Consider the following 22884-nt stretch of genomic DNA (forward strand, 5'->3'; position numbering starts at 1 on the left):
ATTTACGAATCTAATTTATAAATCCTGATTTTCAAGTATTAGGATAGGCCACAAAAAGTCATTTCTTCTCAGTTTACAAACTTTAGTGTTACTACACAGAACTGATTAATATTGAACAGATACCTCATCATTTTTATATCAAATAGGAAAAATGTGTATCAAGTCAGTTTCCCCAACAAGATTTACAAAAATTACTCAGGTAATATGGTTCTAATGCAATTCACCAAACAGTATTGCCAAGACATACAATTTTCAGTTAAAATCTGTGTTTTGAACAGAGGATTAGTTTTGCTGCTACTATTATTTGCATTACCAGGCAGCTACTACTCAACTCAGGCAATAAAATATCCCAACTCTTGCAAGGTTTTGCTATGCCTGTGTCAAAGTATTTGCTCTCCCTACATAAGTCTCAGTATACGAACAATCAATATCTGTATAGACTTGTTATGACTTGGCAGTGGAATGCTAGCCAAGATGACTGCTACCAAAACGTTGAAAACTGTGGTAGGAAGGAGAGGTTGTGTCAGATAATAAAGGTATGTGTGAATGTGTGTGTATGTATGGAGGGGGTTATTCTACACACTTTCCATCTAAAATCATTATTTCAGCATCAGAGATAAAATGGTAGTTATTAGCTATGGAACAGTGGAAATTTTGGCTTCGTGACACAGAGGTCAGTTAGCCATATCAGATTCATAAATCAACTCCTGCAATTAACTTTAATTAGTTTTTATTTATAACATACACTAAAGCGTTAACAGAATGTTCCAGAATGTTCTCTGGCCTCTCTGTTAAGACTACTGGCTTTCTATGCGAAATACATACAACTAGATGTTGTTACATTCCCAGCAGATAAATCAGTGGACTAGTAGCAAAGGTACCTGCCTCAATCTTGTCTCCACAAGACGATTGTTATTTTGCAAGATATATGAAGTGTATATTTGCTTGCACTTTATCAACCACAGAAATAAACTGGCTAGCTTTACAAAGATGAAACTTCATTATCCCTGTTAACCTGCTATGCTTCTATGCCATATAATTAAGGAGGAGCTTTATATCTCATGTCCAATATAAAAATCTGGTGAATTAGTAGAAAAGAAATAACACATTCTTTGCTACTACTGTACTACAAACTTCATTTGCTTAATGGTATTGCATTCTTTCAATGCACACAGTAGCAAAGTAATAGTTGCGGAAGGACAGGCTGAATATCACTTTACTTCTACTAGCAATTTCAATTTAGCCATAATCCCGGTCATCTTTGGGAATGAGGAAAGTGGCAAAAAAACCAAGTGATAATGTTTTATAAAGCATATGATAATGCTCTTGAGGATATTGCTTCTTGATTTCATAAACTTCCATGGACCAAATATTTTTCTTGTATACGCGTTATTCACATAAAATGTATGAATGTACATATTTTTTTAAAGTCACATGGGTGTTAGGAATTAATGGCTTCACTCTAACGCTAAGTTTTCCAAACAACTCCCTTCCATCTTAGTGTAGCCTTGCCTAGAAGGAAAAGGGGTGATTTAGTATCACCTATTTATTTTTTTAAAATATTTTCTAACTAGAACTCCCACTGCTTTTTCCTTGGAGTGGTCAGAAAGATTAGACATTCACTTGTATTATTTAAGATTACTATTAAAGAAACATCAATCAGTTTACAAGGATCCAACATACCTGTACTCCTTCCAAAATGTGATTTAAAGTTTCAATAAAGTTCTGAATTTCATCATTTTTATGTGCCAATGTGGAAATAATTCTTTGCAACGCTTCCTAAAAACAGAATGCATTCATCAAAACATGGATATTCATTTTATTTTTTTAGAATCAAAAGAACAAAGTCGACAAAGTCGACAATATTTTCATATTTATATAAGGGGATATAGATCAAAGGAAGGAAGAAAACAAAGATGTACAATTAATTAAAAGAGATTTTAAAACACACAAGCAGTAACATTTGTAGCGCAACAGAAGTCCATATAATAAGTCAAACCTGACAAGGGATAAAATGTTGTAAAATGTAACAAGATTCTGTATACAGGTAAATGGGAAGGCTTGGGAAAAGGCAAACCACAGACTTCCGAAGACAGGTATGAAACGATATACAGCCTGGGCTTAGTTGGTTGTAAAACATACCCACTAGTTGTCATAGATATAATTAGGAATTGTGTGACTTTTTTGGATATTTCAGTCCAGTGATCTTGCAGCTGTTGATCATGATACTTGCAAATCAGTGGTTCAAGACCACAATGTCAAGCAAGAGATAAGAGGCAGTCTAGCAACACATGCACTACCAACTTAACTTTGTGGTCTGAGCATATGCAAAGATGATCCTGATAAGAAATACCGTGACATCTAGACTGGTGATAAGGAAAACAGGGCATCAAATTGTGCTCAGTGTGAGTGTGAGGCATGAAGAAAATGATAAAAGTATCTGTGTGTGTAAAAAGAAGCACACAGTAATAACAAATATAATTGGGAGAGTCCTTAATCCATATAATCAAGCAAGCCTTCAAACTGTCAGTACAAGGCATCAGGGAAGAAATGTTTTCTTTTATAATCTGTATAACACCCAATAGGTATACAATGTGTTCTTTACTATGCATTCATTATTATGAAATGTAGTCCACATTAATAACATTTTCTTTTGCAAATTGTGGCAACAATCTAAAATTTTACTCCACTCAAATTTACTAAAGACAAATTCAGGTCAACTTTGGAAAGTTATTTCTAAATATTTATTCACTAAAATAATATTTACTTTAAATTTGAAAATTTATTTATTTATTTATTATTTATTTTATCAGACTTATTAGTCGCCCCCTCTCCCCACAGGGACTCGGGGCGACGTACACAAGCAACGGTCTACGGACTACAAAGAAGGAGGTAAAAATAAATAAATACAATAATCAGAGAAGTTAAAACCCCAATAAGAATAAAAGTTTAAAAGCTAACATTGACAATTAAAATTAACCAAGGGGTGGAACAGTTGTCGAGATTATGCCAGGCCGGCTAGCCGAAACAGGTGGGTCTTCAGTTTACTGCGGAAGGAGCGGAGATCGGTTGTTGTCCTGATGTCTGGGGGGAGTTCGTTCCAAAGGGTGGGACCCGCCACAGAGAAGGACCTACTCCTGGGCACCGCCCTCTGACAGTCTCTAGAGGACGGCACCCGGAGAAGGCCCTCTCTGTGTGAGCGAATGGGCCGCAGGGATGTATGGGGCAGGACACGATCCCGCAGATAACTAGGCCCTATGCCATGGAGCGCTTTAAAGATGGTGACTAACACCTTGAAGCGCACCCGGTAGGCCACAGGAAGCCAGTGCAGCTCGCGCAGGAGAGGTGTTATATGGGAGAACCTCGATCTCCCCATGATTACCCGCGCGGCTGCATTCTGGACCAACTGCAGTCTCCGGGTGCACCTCAAGGGGAGCCCCATGTAGAGAGCATTACAGTAGTCCAGACGAGACGTCACCAGCGCGTGAGTGACTGTGCGCAGGGCCCCCCGGTCCAAAAGGGGACGCAATTGGCGCACCAGGCGAACCTGGTGGAACGTCCCCCTCGCCACGGCTGCCACATGATCTTCTATAGTCAGCCGGGCATCAAGGAGGACGCCCAAATTGCGTGCCCGTTCCACCGGGGCTAATTGTTCATCCCCGATGGCCAGCGATGGAATGTGCTGGTTGTATCGGGGAGCCGGGAGCCACAGCCACTCTGTCTTGGAGGGGTTGAGCCTGAGCCTGTTGTCACCCATCCAGACCCGCACGGCTTCCAGACAACGGGACATCCCTTCGACGGCCTCGTTGGGGTGGTTTGGGGTGGAAATGTACAGCTGGGTATCATCAGCGTACAGGTGGTATCCCACCCCAAAACCACGGATGATCTCGCCCAGCGGTTTCATATATGTGTTGAACAGGAGAGGTGAGAGGATCGACCCCTGAGGGACCCCACAAGGGGCCTCGGGGTCGATCTCTGCTCCCCTGCCAACACACATTGCGTCCGGCCAGAGAGGTAGGAGCGGAACCACCGCAATACGGTGCCTCCGATCCCCAACCCCTCCAGACGGCGCAATAGGATACCATGGTCGATGGTATCGAAAGCCGCCGAGAGATCTAATAGGACAAGGATGGAGGAACAACCCCCATCCTTTGCCCTCCAGAGATCATCCACCAACGCGACCAAGGCCGTCTCAGTACTGTGACCGGGCTGGAAGCCGGACTGGCGCGGGTCTAGATAATCATCTTCCTCCAGGTGACGCGGGAACTGTTGAGCCACCACACTCTCAACAACCTTCGCTAGAAAAGGAAGGTTGGAGACAGGACGATAATTTGCTAGCTCCTCTGGGTCCAGGGAAGGCTTCTTGAGCAGGGGTCTCACCACCGCCTCTTTCAAGGCGGTTGGTAAAAGGCCCTCACCCAACGAAGCGTTCACCAGCCCCAGTAGCCAGCCTCGTGTACCCTCCCAGGAAGCCAGTACCAACCAGGAGGGACACGGGTCCAATAAACTTGTGGTGGCTCGCAGTCGCCCGCGCAACCTGTCCAAATCTTCGGTGACAACAGGGTCAAACTCCTCCCAGCGTGGAATCTCAAGACTAGCCTCGGACGCCCCCTCTGGAACACTGGGGTGGGTCCACTCCCTCCGGATCCGATCAATTTTATCCTGCAGGTATTCCCCAAACTCTTCTGCCCTGCCCTGCAATGTGGGATCCCGCTGTCCCTGCGACAGCATGGAGCGGGTCACCCGAAACAGGGCGGCAGGGCGGTTCTCTGCGGACGCTATAAGGGTGGCACAATACTGACACTTGGCCACCCTTATTGCCACAAGGTAGGTCCTTAAGTAGGCTCTTACCTGTGTTCGATCGGATTCGGAGCGGGAGGATCTCCACTTGCTCTCTAGGCGTCTCCTATGGCGTTTCATCGCCCTTAGCTCCCCATTAAACCAGGGGACCCGGGTCGATCGTTGCCATCGGAGAGGCCGCAAAGGCGCAACCCGGTCCAAGGCTCCGGCGGCCGCACTATTCCACGCGGCCACCAGGTCCTCTGCCCGGGAGCGGGACAGGTCTGCAGGAGGTGGCCCAAGCTCCGCCTGGAACCTATCTGGTTCCATCAGACGCCTGGGGCGGAACCATCTGGGACAATCTGGTTCCGCCTCCCCGCGGCGGGGAGTAGCGCCAGGGAAGTCCAGTTGGAGAAGTGAGTGATCTGACCATGACAGGGGCGTGATGACTAAATTCCCTATACCCAGATCACTTGTCCACTGGTCGGAGACAAACACAAGATCCAGTATGTGGCCTCTTTCGTGTGTGGGGTCCCGAACTACTTGAGTCAGATCCATGGCTGTCATGGAAGCCATGAATTCCCGGGCTACCTCGGATGCCTCTCCCGTCGACGGCAGGTTGAAAAGTCTACTCACTGACCCTTGTTGTCAATGGTGGGAAAGAAAACTTCCAAGAGACACTTGAAAGAAGCAAAATGGAGTGAATCTCAAATTCTATTCAATTTATAGTAACTATATGCAATTCTTGGGTTTTCAGGCTGCCTGCACCTCCAATCTAATTCAATGTTTTTTTTTCAAATTATCTTTGTATCTTTTTCATTACTGAAAAATTAAACAGCCAAAAAATTCTGCTCTTTTTCTCATTACTGTATTATGTACAAGACCTGCAAGTTCAAGCAGACTGTAAACTTGTATTAATTCTGACAATTATACAGTAGTTTTCTTTGCCAATGTTAGAACTGCCTTTGGCCATGGCACTTAGAACTCCTGTCCTAATAGAAGTGGAGGTGATTGGGGAAAGCTGCTCTACAGGATACTGTGATTATTATCAGCAACTGTAATACTGACTTGTTCATGTCCTGTGTTGATTTTATCCAGATGCGGATTATGTCCTAAAACACATCTACAAGCCAGCTTTATTATATGACAAAGAATTTTATCTTACTCAGCTGCAAGAATGCCTGTTAAGCAAAAACATGAAAGAGGCTTTGGCACACTGTACCAAATCTGGAACATTACTTTGACATTTTCATTTAAGACAATTTGCATTATTAAAACTTCAAACAATGCTCAGTTGATCCAAACTAATTTGGCATTAGACACAAACAATTTAATTAAAGTGGACGGGAGATCTTAAAAGGTGCTACAATTAGAATGTTGAACATTTCAGAGTAGAAACCCCTAAAGGCTAATCTAGTAAATGGTCCACAGTGATTTATTTGCCTCCTTTGACAAACTGGTTACGATACTAAAAGATTGTCTCTCAGTAGACATAGGATATCTGAACATGAAGAATGGAATTACTGGTATAATAGGGAATGTATTAAAGAAAAAGAAGTAGCCCTTGTTCAACCATAACTGAGCCCAGAATTACAGTCGTAAATCACTGCAGTTGTTTTTGCAAGAGTCATTAAGTGAATGCTGCGGTGATTAAGCACATAAATTTTACCCCATGGCCATTTTTTTTTGCTGGAAACTGAAAATAAATCCTAGAAACCAACAAAAAATGTCAAAAATCATGGTCATAAATTTCAGGACACTGCAAACGGTCATAAAGGTGAGCCAGTTGCCAAGCAGCTAAAATATGCTCACAACTGTGTATGTGCGGGTGTGAAGTCATTGTAACTTTGAAACTGGATTATAAGTACCATTTGGGGGGAATGTCCTTTGTAACTCTGAACAGTCACTAAGCAACCGCTTTTAAGTTAAGAACTGTCAGTAAGGTTTATCGTCAATAAAGGAAATGCAAAATAATACCAGCCTTATAAGGGTGAAACTGAAATGGAGAAGATCCTTTGATTCCAATTGACAGAAATGTCACAAAGAAAAGATAATATGACCTTCGGCTCTATGGTGGTATATATGGAACCATGATGGGTACTAGTGGAATTAACACTGAATGGTGGTGGATACTATTAACTCCGACATAAAAATCGTAAGGTAATCACATTATCATCCCAGTAAATTTTCTTTTTTTAATTAGTAAATTATACGCAATGCATTTCAAAACCATGATGATGGCTTAGTTAAGGGCAGAACAAAACATACAAAATTAATCACGTCTACCTCTTAAAATGATCTCCTTGAAGCCCATAGTCTAGAAGGGGATTTATTCAATATGGACCCAGGCAGAGACAGAGATACATCAGAGATACATGCTAGCACCCATTTGTTCATATTAAGGTATACACCATACAATATCATCTCTGGCAGGAGAAGGATGCTGCAAATCATGTTTGTTGTACTGCTACCATAACTTAAAATTGTTTGCAAAGGATGAAGAGATTTTCACTCTATTGCAGAGATTTCAAAATTTTCTAGGGTTATGGCACCCCCTAGCAATTCCCTACCATGCATGGTAGTGCTCTGGGGCACATAGTTCTGCTTATAAAGTAACCAAATATCCTATGGCATCCCTGTGAATTTGCTATAGTATCCCTATTTGAAAAACTATTGTTTAAAAATTAACTATAGGCCTAGCATTCTAATATACAGAGTAATTGTACTTTCTTTAAAATGCCATACTTTTATCCATTGTTACATTTATCGTATTTTTCAGAGTGTAAGACACACCAGAGTATAAGACGCACCAAGGTTTTGAAGAGGCAATTTTTAAAAAAAAGTAGGTAGATAGATAGAGGGATAGAGAGGGAGAGAAATAGAGAGAAATAAAGAGAGAGTGTGTGTAGGTAGGTAGGTAGGTAGGTAGGTAAAGGGATATATATGTATATGTGTATATATATATATATATATATGTATGTATGTATGTATATGTGTATGTGTGTATGTATGTATGTATATGCGTATGTATGTATGTATGTATGTACGTATGTATGTATGTATGTTGTATTTGTGCTGATAAATAAATAAATAAAGGGAGACTAGTATAGATCTATTTCAAGCTATTTAGCTCTCATCAGCTAGCCATTCCCTTGGGCATACCAGGAGTTGTAACACAAATACACACACACACACACACACACAGACAGACAGACAGATAGAAATAGAGAAATACAGTAGGTAGGTAGGGAGAGAGAGAGTGTGTGTAGGTAGGTAGAGGGAGAGAGAAATAGAGAGAGAGAGAAATACAGTAGATAGGGTAGGGGGAGAGAGCGAGTAGTTTGGTAGGTAGGTAGGTAGGTAAAGGGATAGAGAGAGAGAGAAATAGAGAAATACAGTAGGTAGGTAGGGAGGGAGAGTGTAGCTAGGTAGGTAGGTAGAGGGATAGAGAGAGAGAAATAGAGAGAGAGAGAAATACAGTAGATAGGTAGATGTTTCTGCTGGCACAGCAGTTGATCAATGTAATTCTCATCAATCAGTTAATGAGCTTTCCAAAAGGGGGGGGGGAGTTTTTGCACTCTGTAAACCTCCCAAAAACAGCCCATTTTTCATGAAAATTGGCTTTTTTTCAAAAAAAGAGAGGCATGAATAGCCTTGGGGGGGGCTTGCAGAGTGTTCCTAGGGGTGTGGGGGGTGCCAAAAACAAGCAAACAATGGCCCATTTTTCGCAAAAACGGGACCATTTTTTGTCAAATTTTTTTGCATGCATAGCCTTATGGAGGCTTATAGAGTGCTGCTGGGGGCTGCGGGGGGCAATAAATGGCCCATTTTTCTCTCATTTCTGCCCCCCCAGCCCCCAGGAGCTCTCTGAAAGGGTATGCACATCCATTTTGGTGAAGGGACGGGGCTTCGGTCTATAAGACACACCCAGATGTTCAGCTTTTTTTTTGACGAAAAAAGCTGCGTCTTACACTCTGAAAAATACGGTAATTAGCCCTGGATTTAGTGTGTACTACACTTTTACATTCTGTTCAGTTTCAAACTTTATATAATGTATACTGTTTATGTCCTAGAGATCGCATTCTCTCAATTAGGGCTGACATGCTGTTTTTATTACCAATCAGACTCTAGGTCCGTGATGGCAAACCGATGGCACGCGTGCCACAGATGGCACGTGGATCCATTTGTCAGGGCATGCAAGGTGTTGCCCTGGCCAGCTGACTTCAGCCTTCTTTTGAGGCTGTTTTTCGCCCTCCGGAAAGCATGAAAAACCGCCCCTACGGGCAATCCGGAAGTTCAGGAATGGCTTCAATGAAGCCTCTTGAAGATTCTGGAGGTCAAAAATCGGCCCTACAGACAAACCAGAAGTTCCGAACTTCCGGGTTCCCTGTAGGTCCGTTTTTTGCCCTCTGGAGGCTTCAGGGAAGCTCCTGAGGCCTCCAGAGGGTGTCTGGGGGGGGGGCTGTTTTCGCCCTTCTCAGGCTCCTAGAAAGCCTCTGGAGCCTGGGGAAGGCGAAAAAAACACGGGTGATGTGTGTTGCTGATTGTGCGCATGCACGCACGCTGGGGTGCACGCGCGCACAGCATTATGGACGTGGCATGCTGGCACATGACCCCTCTGTGCTTCCCCCACTTTTGGCACAGCAGCCAAAAAAGGTTTGCCATCACTGCTCTAGGTGAATAGTATGGCTAATGGTCTTTGGTTATATTTTAGATCCAATAAACATTTATAGACTTTCATTTTTATTGCAGTCCTTAGAACATAGAAATAATTTTATATTTATTTATATCCCATTTTTATTACTTTACAAATAACTCAAAGATGCCAAACATATCTAACATACCTTCTCTCCCCACACCCTCCAAGAACCCTGTGAAGTCAGTTGGGTTGAAAATGTGACTGGCCTAAGGTCACCCAGCTGCTTTCAGGGCTAAGGTGGGACTAGAACTCACATTCTCCTGGTAGAAAGGCAGAATCTAATTTAAAGATAAAAGTTTCTATTGAAAGGTGCTAAAATATCCATTGTCTTTCTTAAATTATGAGCATGTTTTGCTATTTTCACTTACCAACTATCTCACTATGTAAGTTTAAAAACTATTCTTTAGACTAGAAAGTGAAGGTTATCAAATAAAGACAGATTCACAGATATAACTCCCAAATTATCCATTATATTGGTTACAAAGCAAAATCCATAGTGTGAACCTACGCTCAGATACCTTGCAATGACCTCAGTTATCCAGTTAATCCAGCAGTATTTTGCTAATTGGATCAGCATTGTTTTAATTAATTTAAAAGATATTAAGGTGAAACCCACAAAAGTTTGAATAGTTGGAGGAATATAAAAAAGGAAGCTTTGCAATTAATGGACAGATCAAAATTATCATTCTGCCCAGATTTTCCTAGTCATAATGAGCAATAATAGTATAGTTCCATTAATGAAAACCCTGAAAAATTTCCAGACATACATTATGATAGGAATCTTAATCAAGACTTTAAAAAAAACCTACTAGAAAGAATTTGCATATTGTTATGAACTAAAAGGAAATTGTTTCTGTATATAGCAGCTGCTAAGATTTTATTTATTTAAATTAACAGGTATGCAAATGGCAATTCTTTAATTGTTAAAAGCAAAAAAATGCCATCAATTGCATAATGTTATAGGAATTATATTCTCTGCTACCACTGGAGATAATCCAGGTAGTCCCCAATTTACAACCATAATCGTGCCCAAAATTTCTGTTACTGAGACAATTGTTAAGTGAGTTTTGATCCATTTTATGACGTTTCTTGCCACACTTGTTGAGTTACTGTAGTTGTTAAATTATTAATAGTTAGGTGTATCTAGCTTCCCCATTGACTTTGTTTGCCAGAATATCATAAAAGATGATCACATGACCCTGGGACAACACTACAACCATCACAAATATGAACCAGTTGCCAAGCATCCAAATTTTGATCAGGTGACCATGGGGATGCTGCAATGGTCATAAGTATGAAAAATATGTTTTCACGTTTTTCAGTGCCGTTATAACTTTCAATAGTCAAATGAATAATTGTTAAGTTGATGACCCCTGTAGTCACAAAAGGGGATTTACAATTTACAATTTACAAATTGTACAATTGTTTTACACAAGTTTATACTGTAGGAATCTAGTCATCATCAAGAAAAAAACAGCACACTATTTTCTTATATTATGCTATTTAGATACAAAGCATCTAAAACTTGATACTTCAAATGAACAGCCTCAATATATGTAGTGTCTAGCATAATGAAACCTATTCCTATTGCTAACTCATATCAAGTAGTAAGAGACAAGATTAGAGAAGTAATGTATATTTTAATACTACTAATAAGCTCTAAGACACTCATGCACTGAAAATGAATGCAGAATGACAAATTTGTAACTAAGCACATGGATTTCCAAGAGTTCCCTTCTCTTATTCATGGAAAGTCCCATCCATTCTATTGAATTTACTACACATGAAAAATGGTCATGTTGTACTGCAAAAAGAGAACAAATAGAAAAATAGTTGTTCATTTTTCCTTTCTTCAAAATTAAAATATTTTACTGTGTTTTAAAATTTTATCTAAAAATTCCTAACTTAAAACACTAAAGTTCCATTTGGGTTTCTCCTTAGTCTTGGTCGAAACTGCAAACTACTAGAATATTCTCAAGCAATACTCTTATATTACAAATGCACTTGATAGAATTTGCATGCAAAATGTTTTCTTCTGTTTTAATCCATGTGTCTCCAATTTCACAGTGTCAAATTATGACTAGGCAATACTTTAAGTATTCAAGATGGTTAATATTCAATTAGGACCATTCCCAACCTAAATTACAACATCATATTTTATGAGATTGAAGGATGGAAATGGAATTCCAACAGGGAGAATACAAATGCAGTAAATAAAGTTATTTTAATTGCATTGTGATTTATGTGCAAATAAATGCCTTTAGGGCTTCTGTATGCTAGCCAGCTTTACAAACATCTTGTACATCCTATTAGCAGTGCTGCCACCAGACAATGTAGAATTGGAGAAATCCATTCAGGTTTTATTGTAGTATCTCGACTACAATTATTTAATTATATCCCCCCCCCCTCCACTGTACTTAGAAAAAGCTATTTTCATCTTACCCATCTCCCATTGACCTATTTGGAAAACAAAGAAAGGCGAGAAAAAGATTGACAGTTCAAATAGTAATCGCATTCAACTTTTATTGGACTATTTCAAATATAAATAATTATTTGCTACTCCAACCCCCAAACTGTACTTAAGGAAAGCTCTTTTCATCTTTCCCATCTCCCACTGACCGATTTGGAAAACGAAGAAAGGCGAGAAAAAGATTGGCAGTCCACACAGTAGTCACATTCAGCTTTTATTGGAATATCTTGAATATAAATAATTATTCCCTGCCTCCTGAACTGTACTTAACAAAAGCTCTTTTCATCTTACTCATCTCCCACTGACCTATTTGGAAAACGAAGAAAGGCAGGAAAAGATTGGCAGTTCACATAGTAATCACACTGTTTTGAGGAACTTATTAAAAAAAAAAAACAGAACCAGCAGCTTCCAGACTCCCTTTTCCAACATGATTCCTTCCTATGAAGCAACTGGATCCAACATCCAACATCAGTCCTTGTTACCAGCGAAAGTGGAGCGGCCCACGCCCAGAAAGCAGCCTTGCACTCCCAGACCAAAGAAAGCAGTGTCATGCTTGCTGCTTTTGGGATAATAGGAGTTGCAGATCTAACACCCCCCCTCACAAAAGGGGCTGCTTCGGGGTTCCTAATCCCCCCCCACACACACACAAAAAGGCATTCAGAGGACGAGGTCTCCTTGCATTAAGTCCTCCATTAGAGGCGCCTGAGGGGGGGGGGTGCCCGTCAACGGGCCCCGTCCGCTACAAGGCATCACTTGGCTCGCCAGGTAGGGACCACCCACGACGAGTCGCCTCGCGCCAGCCAACGGATAACGCGAAGGGGGGGGGGGGCTGGGAGGGAGCAGCCGCGAGACGGCTCGAGACGCTCGGAAGGTGAGGACTTTCTTCGTAGGGGAGAGGCCCACTCGACTCACGAGCCACCTCACGGCCTCCTCCTCTCGGGCCCCGCTCTTTTTCCTCCTCCGGGAGGCTGAAGACGGACCCTTAGCGCTCCCTCCCCCCCCCCCGCCCTCCACTGGGCTCCCCCTCACTTACTTTCTGCACGTCCATGGCGAGACCGGTTCCAGGCAGGTGAATGAGGGAGGGAGGAGGGAGGGAAGGAGCGACGGCTGAGGGGAAACGTCGCCGCGCAGACCCTCCCACCAATCAAACAGCCGCCGTTCTCCAAGCCCGACACAGCAGCAGCAGCGGCAGGCAAGCCCTGCCTTGCCTGGTGCTGGTGTGAGCATGCGCGCTGAGTCTGGCTGATTTCCCCCCCCCCTCCCCTCAGGCTCTAGTGAGCCTGCGTGATTGAGTGGGTCGAGCGACGCCCGTGGACTTCGTCTCCTTTTTGCTGCGAGGGCGGGCTCCAGACAGGCGAAGAGAGATGGGGTCGGCTTAATCTGAATGGCGGTGAAAAAAGGGACACACCCGATGCGCCCTCGCAGGCGTGTCTCTTTGCCTCTGGCCAAAGGGACTGTAGTAACCAGGACGCTTGCAGAAAAATGCAAGACGGTTGTTTGCAGCCTTGCGTGGCAATGTTTTCAGAGCCAAGCTAGGCATTGGTCCTGCTTGCCTAGAGTTGAATGATTTCTGCATCTTTCCCTATTATTGGACTTGCAGGATCTTAGAATAGAATAACAGTTGAAAGGGACCTTGTAGGTCATCTAGTTCAACCCCCTGCTTACACCATTTCTGACCGATGACAGTCCAGTCTCTTCTTGAAGAATGATAAAGCTCCCACAACTTCCGAAGGCAATTGGTTGATTGTTCTCACTGTGAGAAAAGTTCCTTCTTGCTTCTAGGTTGAATCTCTCCTTGGTCAGTTTCCATCCATTATTCCTTGTCTGGCCTTCAGGTGCCTTGGAAAATAGCTGCCTTGACCCCCTCCTCTCTGTGACAACCCTTCAGATATTGGAACACTGCTATCATGTCTCCCCTGGTCCTTCTCTTCCCTAGACTAGCCATGCCCAGTTCCTGCAACCATTCTTCAATGTTTTAGCCTGCAGATGAACCTGCAGAATTAACATTTATTTAATAAATAAATGGCAGCAGAGAAGAATAATGTGACTCGCTATGCTTCTTAAACATTCTTTAAAAAAAAATCCTAACTGATGAATATAGGTAGTCCTCGACTTACAACTGTTCATTTAGTGACCGTTCAAAGTTACAAGGCTGACTGAAAAAAGTGACTTGTGACAATTTTTTGCACTAACGACCTTCATAGCATCCCTATGATCAAAATTCAGATGCTGATTCATACTTATGACCATTACTGTGTCCCAAAATTATGTGATCGCTTTTTGCAAACTTTCGACAAGCAAAATTAATGGGGAAGGCAGAATTCACTTAACAACCATGTGACTAACTTATCAACTGCAGTATTCCCTTAACAAATGTGACAAGAAAGGTCATAAAATGGAGCAAAACTCATTTAACAAAGGTCTCACTTAACAACAACAAAATTTGGGCTACCTGTAGTTTTGGAAAAACTGAACACTTGAACTTCACTCTCCCTTTCTGTTGATCCTCACAAAGGTATTTCAGAAAAACAATGGAAAATCACTTCCATGTTGCTATAGTGACCAGGAGTTAAATTTCAGTGAAGAAAGTCTGACTTTTTTATAATGGTATTGCCCAATAATACTATAAACAGTTTTTTTCTCATAGTCCAACCCAGTTTTTTATGCATGTTTTGTGTAATAAAGGAGCTCCCAAAAACCAATATTAGCATGGGATTTTACTTCAAGGAAGCGAAGTGTAGTGTAAAACATTTGCACACCTGGGGTTTGCAGTATTGTACTTGAAGAATGTTGACCTATCAAGAGATTGAATTCCTAATACAAGTAATTGTATCTTAGTGACGTCCTTCAGCAATTGTTTGAAGTTACAGAGGCACTGAACGTGGTTCTTATGCTCACTCTCTAAAATTACCACTGTTGCATGCCTCTTGGCCACATGATCAAAATTTGGTTACTTGGCAGCCTGCCCATACTTACAACCTGGAGGGCACTTCAACCCCTCCACCTGTCTATCTCCCCCCCCCCGCCCCATCTGTGCCCTTTTGGCTGCTCTGCATGGTACAATAGTGGTAGCACTGGAAGTCCAGTAGAAGCTCAGGGCCTTCAGCAATCTCAGAACTGGCTGCCCCTGAAACTCTCTTCAGCTCCACACAGCCACCGCACAGCTTTCACACAGCCACCGCCGAGGAATGCTACCTTGAGTATCATAGCCAGCCACCTCGGTGCAAAGCTCCCACTGTCCTGCAGTCCACCAGTCCTGCTGCACTCAAGTGACTTTTGTGGTCTTCTTTCTTCCACTGGTGACTAGGCATGCTGGGCCTGGCACCTTTACGAGGCAGCAGCTGGCTGTACCTGGTTTTCTTCCTGAGGCCACATGTGCTATTCCAGAAATTGTGTGCAGCCTTCCTGCAAAGTTTCAGAAGGCCACAGAAGCTTTCTGAAGTGTCACACGAAGGGTGTGTGCAATTTGGAGAATGGCATGCACGGCCTTAGAAAAAGACCCAGCACAATTAGCATGCTCACACCAGGCCGAGTGTGAGAGGAAGAAGATGGCAAAAGGTCAGCTTTTTATGGCAAAGTTGGCAGGATATAGATGACTTTGGCTTTATGCTGGGACACTGGGATGACAATGTGGTGCTTGAGATGGCCCTATTTGGCAGTGGGTGGCCCCAGTGGTGCTGGGGCTGAAATAGAGGTATTATGGCAGCTGGTTGAGACTCCTGAAGGGCCACTGCCACTACCAAGTAATACCACTAGGCAGGGCAGCCAAAAGAACAGAGATGTGGGAAGATAGTGTAGTGTGGAGAGTGCTGAAGGAGGCAATTCCTTACAAAGTCTTGAGGCTAGAAATCACTTGGATCAGGGTAAGTCCTTTTATAATATTATGATAAGTTGTTATGTTCTCCCCCCTCCTTTATTGTTTTATATGTAATTCAAGGTGGCAAACATACCTAATAAACCTTCCTCCTCCTAGTTTCCCCACAAGTCTCTCAGGTGAGTTGGGCTGAGAGAGAGAGTCACAGGCCCGAAGTCACCAAGCTTTCATGCCTAAAGTGGGACTAGAACTCATGGTCCCCTGGTTTGTAGGCCAACACCTTAACTACTACACCAAACTGGCTCTGCTAACAACTGCTCGGATTCAGTTATTGATGGCCACATGGATTCCTATTATTAAGTGATGTGGTCTTGTGATTTCACCTTTTACAATCACATTGTTTTAGGTGGGAAATTCCGGTCCCAATTACTATTAACCAAGGATTTCTTATATAATAATAATAATAAATTTGGATTTATTAGCCGCTCCCTTTCCAGGCAGGACTCGGGGCGGCGTACACCAAGACATATATAAACATACATATATACAAAGACATACATGCACGGAGGAGGTAAAAGATTAAAACATTAAGACAAATTAAAACCATTAACAAATAAAAAATCCAATATACAGTAAAAATTTAAAATTTAAAAAAGACAGTCAGGAGGAATATGAAAAGATTACGGTTGAGCCAGGCCGGATGATTGAAAGAGGTGGGTCTTCAACTGTACACGGAAGGAGCGGAGATCGGAAATAATCCTGATGTCACGGGGGAGGTCATTCCACAGGGCTGGGCCCATCACAGAGAAGGCTCTGCTCCTGGATGTCGCCCCCCGACACTGTTTGGCGGACGGCACCCGGAGAAGTCCCTCTCTGTGTGAGCGAATTGGTCGTAGGGATGTGTGGGGCAGGATGCGATCCTGCATGTAACTAGGTCCTCTGCCATGAAGCGCTTTAAAGATCATAATCAAAACCTTGAAACGCACTCGGTAGACCACAGGAAGCCAGTGCAGCTCGCGCAGGAGAGGTGTTACAGGGGAGTATCTAGACCTCCCCATAATCACCCGCGCGGCCGCATTCTGGACCAACTGTAGTCTCCGAGTGCATCTCAAGGGAAGCCCCATGTAGAGAGCATTGCAGTAGTCCAGGCGAGACGTCACTAGCGCATGGGTGACTGTGCGTAGGGCATCCCGGTCCAATAAGGGGCGCAATTGGCGCATCAGGCGGACCTGATGGAACGCCCCCCTAGCCACGGCTGTTACATGGTCATCCATGGACAGCCGGGCATCTAGGAGGACGCCCAAATTGCGCACCTGTTCCATGGGGGCTAGTTGCACGCCCCCAATGGCCAGAGATGGAAGCACCTGGTTGAACCGGGGGGCCGGAAGCCACAGCCACTCCGTCTTGGAAGGGTTGAGTTTTAGTCGGTTGCCATCCATCCAGACCCGTACGGCCTCCAAACACCGGGACATCATTTCAACGGCCTCATTGGGGTGGTTCGGGGTGGAAATGTATAGCTGAGTGTCATCAGCATACAGATGGTATCCCACCCCAAAGCCACGGATGATCTCCCCCAGCGGTTTCATGTATGTGTTGAACAGGAGAGGCGAGAGCACCGATCCCTGTGGCACTCCACATGTGAGTGACCTCCGGGTCGAACTCTGCTCCCCTGCCAACACACGTTGCGTCCGGTCAGAGAGGTAGGAGCCAAACCACCGTAAAACGGTGCCCCTGACTCCCAGCCCCTCTAGCCGGTGCAACAGGATACCATGGTCGATGGTATCGAACGCCGCCGAGAGATCTAATAGGACCAGGATAGAGGAACAACCCCTATCTCTGGCCCTCCAGAGATCATCAACCAATGCGACCAAGGCCGTCTCCGTGCTGTGCCCGGGTCGGAAGCCGGACTGGCGCGGGTCTAGATAATCATTTTCCTCCAGGTGACGTGGGAACTGCTGTACCACCACATTCTCTACAACCTTCGCTAAGAAGGGAAGGTTGGAGACAGGACGATATATGAATGGTGTGTATGCAGCTTATGAACATATACACCACGCATTTTATACCATTCAAGTGTCCATACATTTAAATTTAAAGAATGTTGAGTTCCAACTTAAAGTAACATTTTTGGTTGTGAGCCTAAAGCTAAAAGCCCTGAAAAGGCAAAAGTATGGTTAAATTTATCATGGGTTATATCAGGAAAGATGGAGTGTCATTAATAGTTAAGAAAAGATGAAATACTGAAAATGTTTTTTGGATTTGCATAATACATTGAATCATAAATGAAATAGAACAGGTTCACATGACACCCCAGAACACTCAAAAGATAACCAAGGTCAAAAACAAATGTTTGTTCTATGAACTTAGAATTTCTAGGAAAAGTAATTCTGTGTTTATTGTTTAAAAAGGACTGGAGATTTACCGGTATTCCATTGCTACAAACTCTATTATCCTCCCTCAATACACCACATTGTCAGAATGGAGAGCATCAAATTGGAGAAAACTGATATACCTTTTTCCTAATAATGCAGAGTTCTCCATACAGACTGAGTTTGGATGCTGCTCAAAACCATACTGTACACGGGCAGTGACGTGCGGTGAGGGTTATGGCTGGTGAGGCTGGTGACGTCATCAGGAAGGCGGGGAATGGGACGTGTGCAGGAGACTGAGGCAGCCTCAGCCTCCAGCACACGTGGTCCCATTCCCCACCTTCCTGAGTGAACATTAAGGGGACTGCGGAGTGCACTGATCCACGTAGCATTGCTTCCTCCACCAGCGCCAGTCCCTTCCCCCCCCATTCCTTCAAGGTCTCCCACCAACCCAAAGCCCGATCCCCAGCTCCCTCGGGCCTTCTGCATCCCCCTAACTCCTCCTGCACGGCTTCTTCAGCGTCGTTACCTCAGCGAAGCCCTGCCTTGGCAGCCAGCAAAAGACCCGCCAGCTCCCGGGAATGGCCCCACATCAAATGAGAGATTCACCTACAGGGCGGGCCTTTCCCGAGCCGCTGACTCCGAGAAAAAAATCGGGGGGGGAGGGAGACGCACAAAATGGGGGCAGGAGCTTCCCAGGGGTGTGGGAGAGGAAGAAGAAGAAGAGGAGCCCATCCAAGGCTTGCAGCCGCTGGCGCCCACAAACACGGGCCCGTGGCGGTGGGTTGCTTTGCGTTTGCTTCCTAAAGACCCAAGAGGCGGCGGGCCGGCTGTGTGGTTGTCAAGCGGCTTCACCAATCGCTGCCCAGGAAAAGCGGCTCCGCGGGGCCCGGCGGCAAGGTTTGAGCGGGGTGAATGGGAAAGCAACGAAAGGGGCTGCGAGGGCGGGCGGGAAAGCAACGAAAGGGACAGTGAGGGCGGGCGGTGGCTGCAGGCAGCAAGGCTTGAGCGGGGTGAAAGCGCAGCCCCTTTTGTTGCTTTCCCATTCAGGCGGCTGCGCTTTCGTGCCTTCGTCATCCGGCAGCGCCAACAACATTTCTGCCTCCGCCCTCCGCAGCTCCCGGGCGCGGCCGGACGGATGTAGCCACAGCAACGCCGAGGCGGTCCGGGCGGATGAAAGAGCGATCGAGGCAGCCTGATCCTCGGTCGCTCGCCCGCCGGACTGCCTCGGCACCATTCTGGCTACCTCCGTCCGGGTGCGCCCAGGAGCTGCGGGAGGGCGGAGGCAGAAATGTTGTTGGCGCTGCCGGATGACGACATCTGGCAGCGCCGACAACATTTGTTGTTGTCATCCGGCAGCGCCGACAACATTTCTGCCTCCGCAGCTCCCGGGTGCGGCCGGACGGATGTATATAATATTATAATATTATATATATATATATATATATATATATATATATATATATATATATATATATATATATATATATATATATATATATATATATATATATATATATATAATAATATTATATTATATTATATACTATTATTTCATGAAGAGAGGTGAGGCTCTGCCTCCCCTGCCTCCCCTGACCGCACGTCCCTGTCTTTTGGTTAGTACATCGTGTGAATCCAGCCATTCTGTTTATATTGTAGCATGTTGTATAAGCCCAGCCAGGGATTTATGCAACAAATCTCGGCTTGCTGCAATGTGTGAATTCAATAATCTTCACAACAACCCTATGAAGTAGGTGGCTTGTGAACGCACGCATAACTGTGAGTGGGATTGCTTGAATGCAATCACAGCAATCCTGCTAGGAAAAAAAAAGAATTTTAGAGTGAGAGGTAATGTGAAGCATATGGGAGATGCTGGTTTCCCCTTCAGAGGAGTGGAAATAAAAGTAGTGGTGTTGTCACTTGTGTGGGTTACAGTAATGAAAACTTGCTAACATCAAATATAATTGCACTTCTTCACATCCATTGCCATTCTACTTCAGGGCAAAGCACCAAGCGTCATCACAGACATTACACATGCACAAATCCCAGCATTACTGGAAGGTCATTTCTATTATTTGCAGCTTGTCTCAATAAATAAACAGGCTCCTGTTAATGCTGCATTGTCATGCCATAGACTCAACTCTTTCAACCAATTAGAATGCTGGATTTTCTAAAGCTCTTATCCAATATGGATTATTGCCTTGTTCTATTAACCAGCTTAAGTCACTTTAATTTTGTTCTATAGGCTAGTTCCTCAATAGGTTAAAAAATGAGTGATCTGCCTGCCTGCCTGTCTATCCATCTATCTTTTTTATAAGGTAATTTTATTAAACTTATTAGAGTGTAAAATACAAATGAAATTGAAAATACTTGGAAAGGGGAAAGGGGAGGGGAAGAGAAGTATAGGATAAAGGAGGAAGCATTAACTTTCCAACTATTCAGTGCAGTAGAATAAATATAACATTACAGTGTCAACTTTTTAATTAGCATACTCAGTATATATTAGCCATTTCTATAACAACAACAAAAATCCCTTAATTGGCAGTTAATTTGGCCATCTCTGCTAATTCCATCAGTTTCTCCAACCATTCTTCCATCTTTCCATTTTTGCACATAAAACATTCTTGCTACTATACACGTATAACAAAAAAGTTCCAATTTTTTCCCCAAGTTCATTAGGAAGTTCCATTTTTTTCAAGTTCTCTGTCTTTCCCCTTCTCCCTTCTCCTCCTTCCTTAAAACTGTAGACTGGTGACGTAGGTGGGTAAATTTAGTATACTGATAGATGAAAAGTAGAATTACTTGTTAGGACGTGTAGGCAAAAACTAATTATTTCTTTACTTATTTTATTTGTCATATTTAAGAACCACCCATCTCTCTCACAGAAAAACTCTGAGTGGTGTACAATAAAATATAAAAAACAATATGTACACTTTAAAAGAAGCAAGGGGTGTTAAAAATGGATTAAAAGGCAGAGGGGAAACTTCTCAAGGCACCAACCAGTTCCATTCTGGGAACATGTGCCCCACTGGGCTCCTCACATGAGGTCACAGAGTTATTTGGAAGACCAGGAGAGTGGAGGGAGGAATACATTTTAAGCTGGCACTAAAGCTTCTAAGACTTAGCACAACTGTAATGAACAGGGAGTCAGGGTATTTAAATCACATCTCTGATAGCTGCACATCACCATCAGCTCTGAGTTGATGGGCAGGGGTACTAAGAAATACCCAGGTTCTAGAACCATATATAGGTAATCCTTGTTCTGCAATCATCATTATCTGCAGGACTAGAATGTTGATTGCTGAGTGATGCAATTATTAACTAAGTCATCACATGACCAGAACTTTATCACCGTTAAGTGTTTATCACATAGTCATTAAGAGAACCATACGGTTCTCTTAATGACTCTTAAGCAAATCCAGTTTCCCCAACTGATTTGTCAGAAGCTGGCTGGGAAGATCACAAGTCACAATCCCGTGACCATAAGACACTACAGCCATCATAAATGGGAGCTAGTTGCCAAGTGCCTGAATTACAATCCTGTGATTATGAGGGTTGTGTGATAGTTGTAGTTTCAAGAATAGTTCATAAATTAGTTTTCCTAAGGCCACTGTAATTTCAAACAGTTGTTAAATGTATGGTCATAAATAGAGGACTACCTGTAAGCTTTTATATTACATCAAATACTCAGAATTCAGCTCAGTAACAAACAACCAGTTACCCCAGTACCTTCCAAATAAATGTGTTGGGTTATAACAGAATATATACTAGTCAGTGACTCTATCTCATTGCTACTTTATTCTTCCAATGGTCTCGCAGCATATGTGAAATATTGTAGTAATAGTATATCACATAACTCTGAATCATAGGAGACTATTCTTCTGGCCTACTTATGCTCACTTATTAAAGCATTCGCTTTGGTGCGCATTTCTGTTTTTGACAGTTTTGAATTTTTCTCACTTTCTACTTCTTGTGCTTTATGTTCTTAATGTCCTCGCAAATATTGTCAGTCTTGGTGCTACCAATGATTAGATTTTCTTGCAGTTTTAGTTTCATAACCACATCTTTGGATCTCCTGGTGATGCTTTTCCCCAGAGCCATTTGGTCTGGCAATCTCATCCCTCAATACCCAACTTGTCTAAATGTTAAGCTGTGCCCACGCTGGTAATGTTCACTTGAAATCAATTCTTCACTGATAACAATTAGTTCTTATCATTTCCTAGTATCATCCTGGGCTAAATCATAAATACAGATAAACCTCAAGGTATGACTACAATTTTGCCCAAAATTTATGTTGCTAAGTGAAACATTTGTTAAGTGAGTTTGCCCCATTATACGACTTTTCTTGTCACAGCTGTTATGTGAATCATTGCATTTGTTAAGTTAGTAATGTGGTTGAGATTCCTCATTGACTTTGCTTGTCAGAAGGTCACAAAAGGGGATTGCGTGACCCCGGGACACTGCAACGGTCATAGCTGTGGACTAGTTGCCAAACGTCTGAATTTTGATTATGTCACCATGGGGATGCTGCAACGGTCATAGGTGTGGAAAATGGTCATAAGCTGCTTTTTTCATTGCTGTTGTAACTTGGAATGGTCACTAAATGAACTGTTGTAAATAAAGAACTACCTGCACCATTTGTTTGTTGTGTATATATACTGTTTAACTACCGCCATTACACACTGGCAGCATTGACAGTATTTATTGGTTCACATCTTGATTTGGATTGACAACATTTTCAGCTTTAGAGGCC

The 22884-nt window shown here is 43.2% G+C and overlaps 1 protein-coding gene and 1 long non-coding RNA gene across 3 annotated transcripts in view; one reads left to right on the forward strand and one right to left on the reverse strand.

Annotated features, from left to right (window-relative positions):
* The window catches only part of FSD1L (fibronectin type III and SPRY domain containing 1 like), a 51652-nt gene extending 38505 nt beyond the window's left edge, over window positions 1-13147 (reverse strand). For both annotated transcript variants that reach the window (XM_081944073.1, XM_081944072.1), the window contains exons 1-2: window positions 12982-13147; window positions 1684-1779 (exon numbers count right to left, since the gene is read on the reverse strand). In XM_081944073.1, coding sequence (XP_081800199.1) covers window positions 1684-1779; window positions 12982-12996 — 111 coding nt within the window. In that variant the 5' untranslated portion in view covers window positions 12997-13147. The remainder of the gene's footprint in view (window positions 1-1683; window positions 1780-12981) is intronic.
* The window catches only part of LOC309387537, a 482764-nt gene that overhangs the window by 267783 nt on the left and 192097 nt on the right, over window positions 1-22884 (forward strand). The window lies entirely within an intron of this gene.

This window comes from Natrix helvetica, assembly GCF_964273705.1.
Source record: "Natrix helvetica genome assembly, chromosome: 2".
NCBI lineage: Eukaryota > Metazoa > Chordata > Lepidosauria > Squamata > Natricidae > Natrix > Natrix helvetica.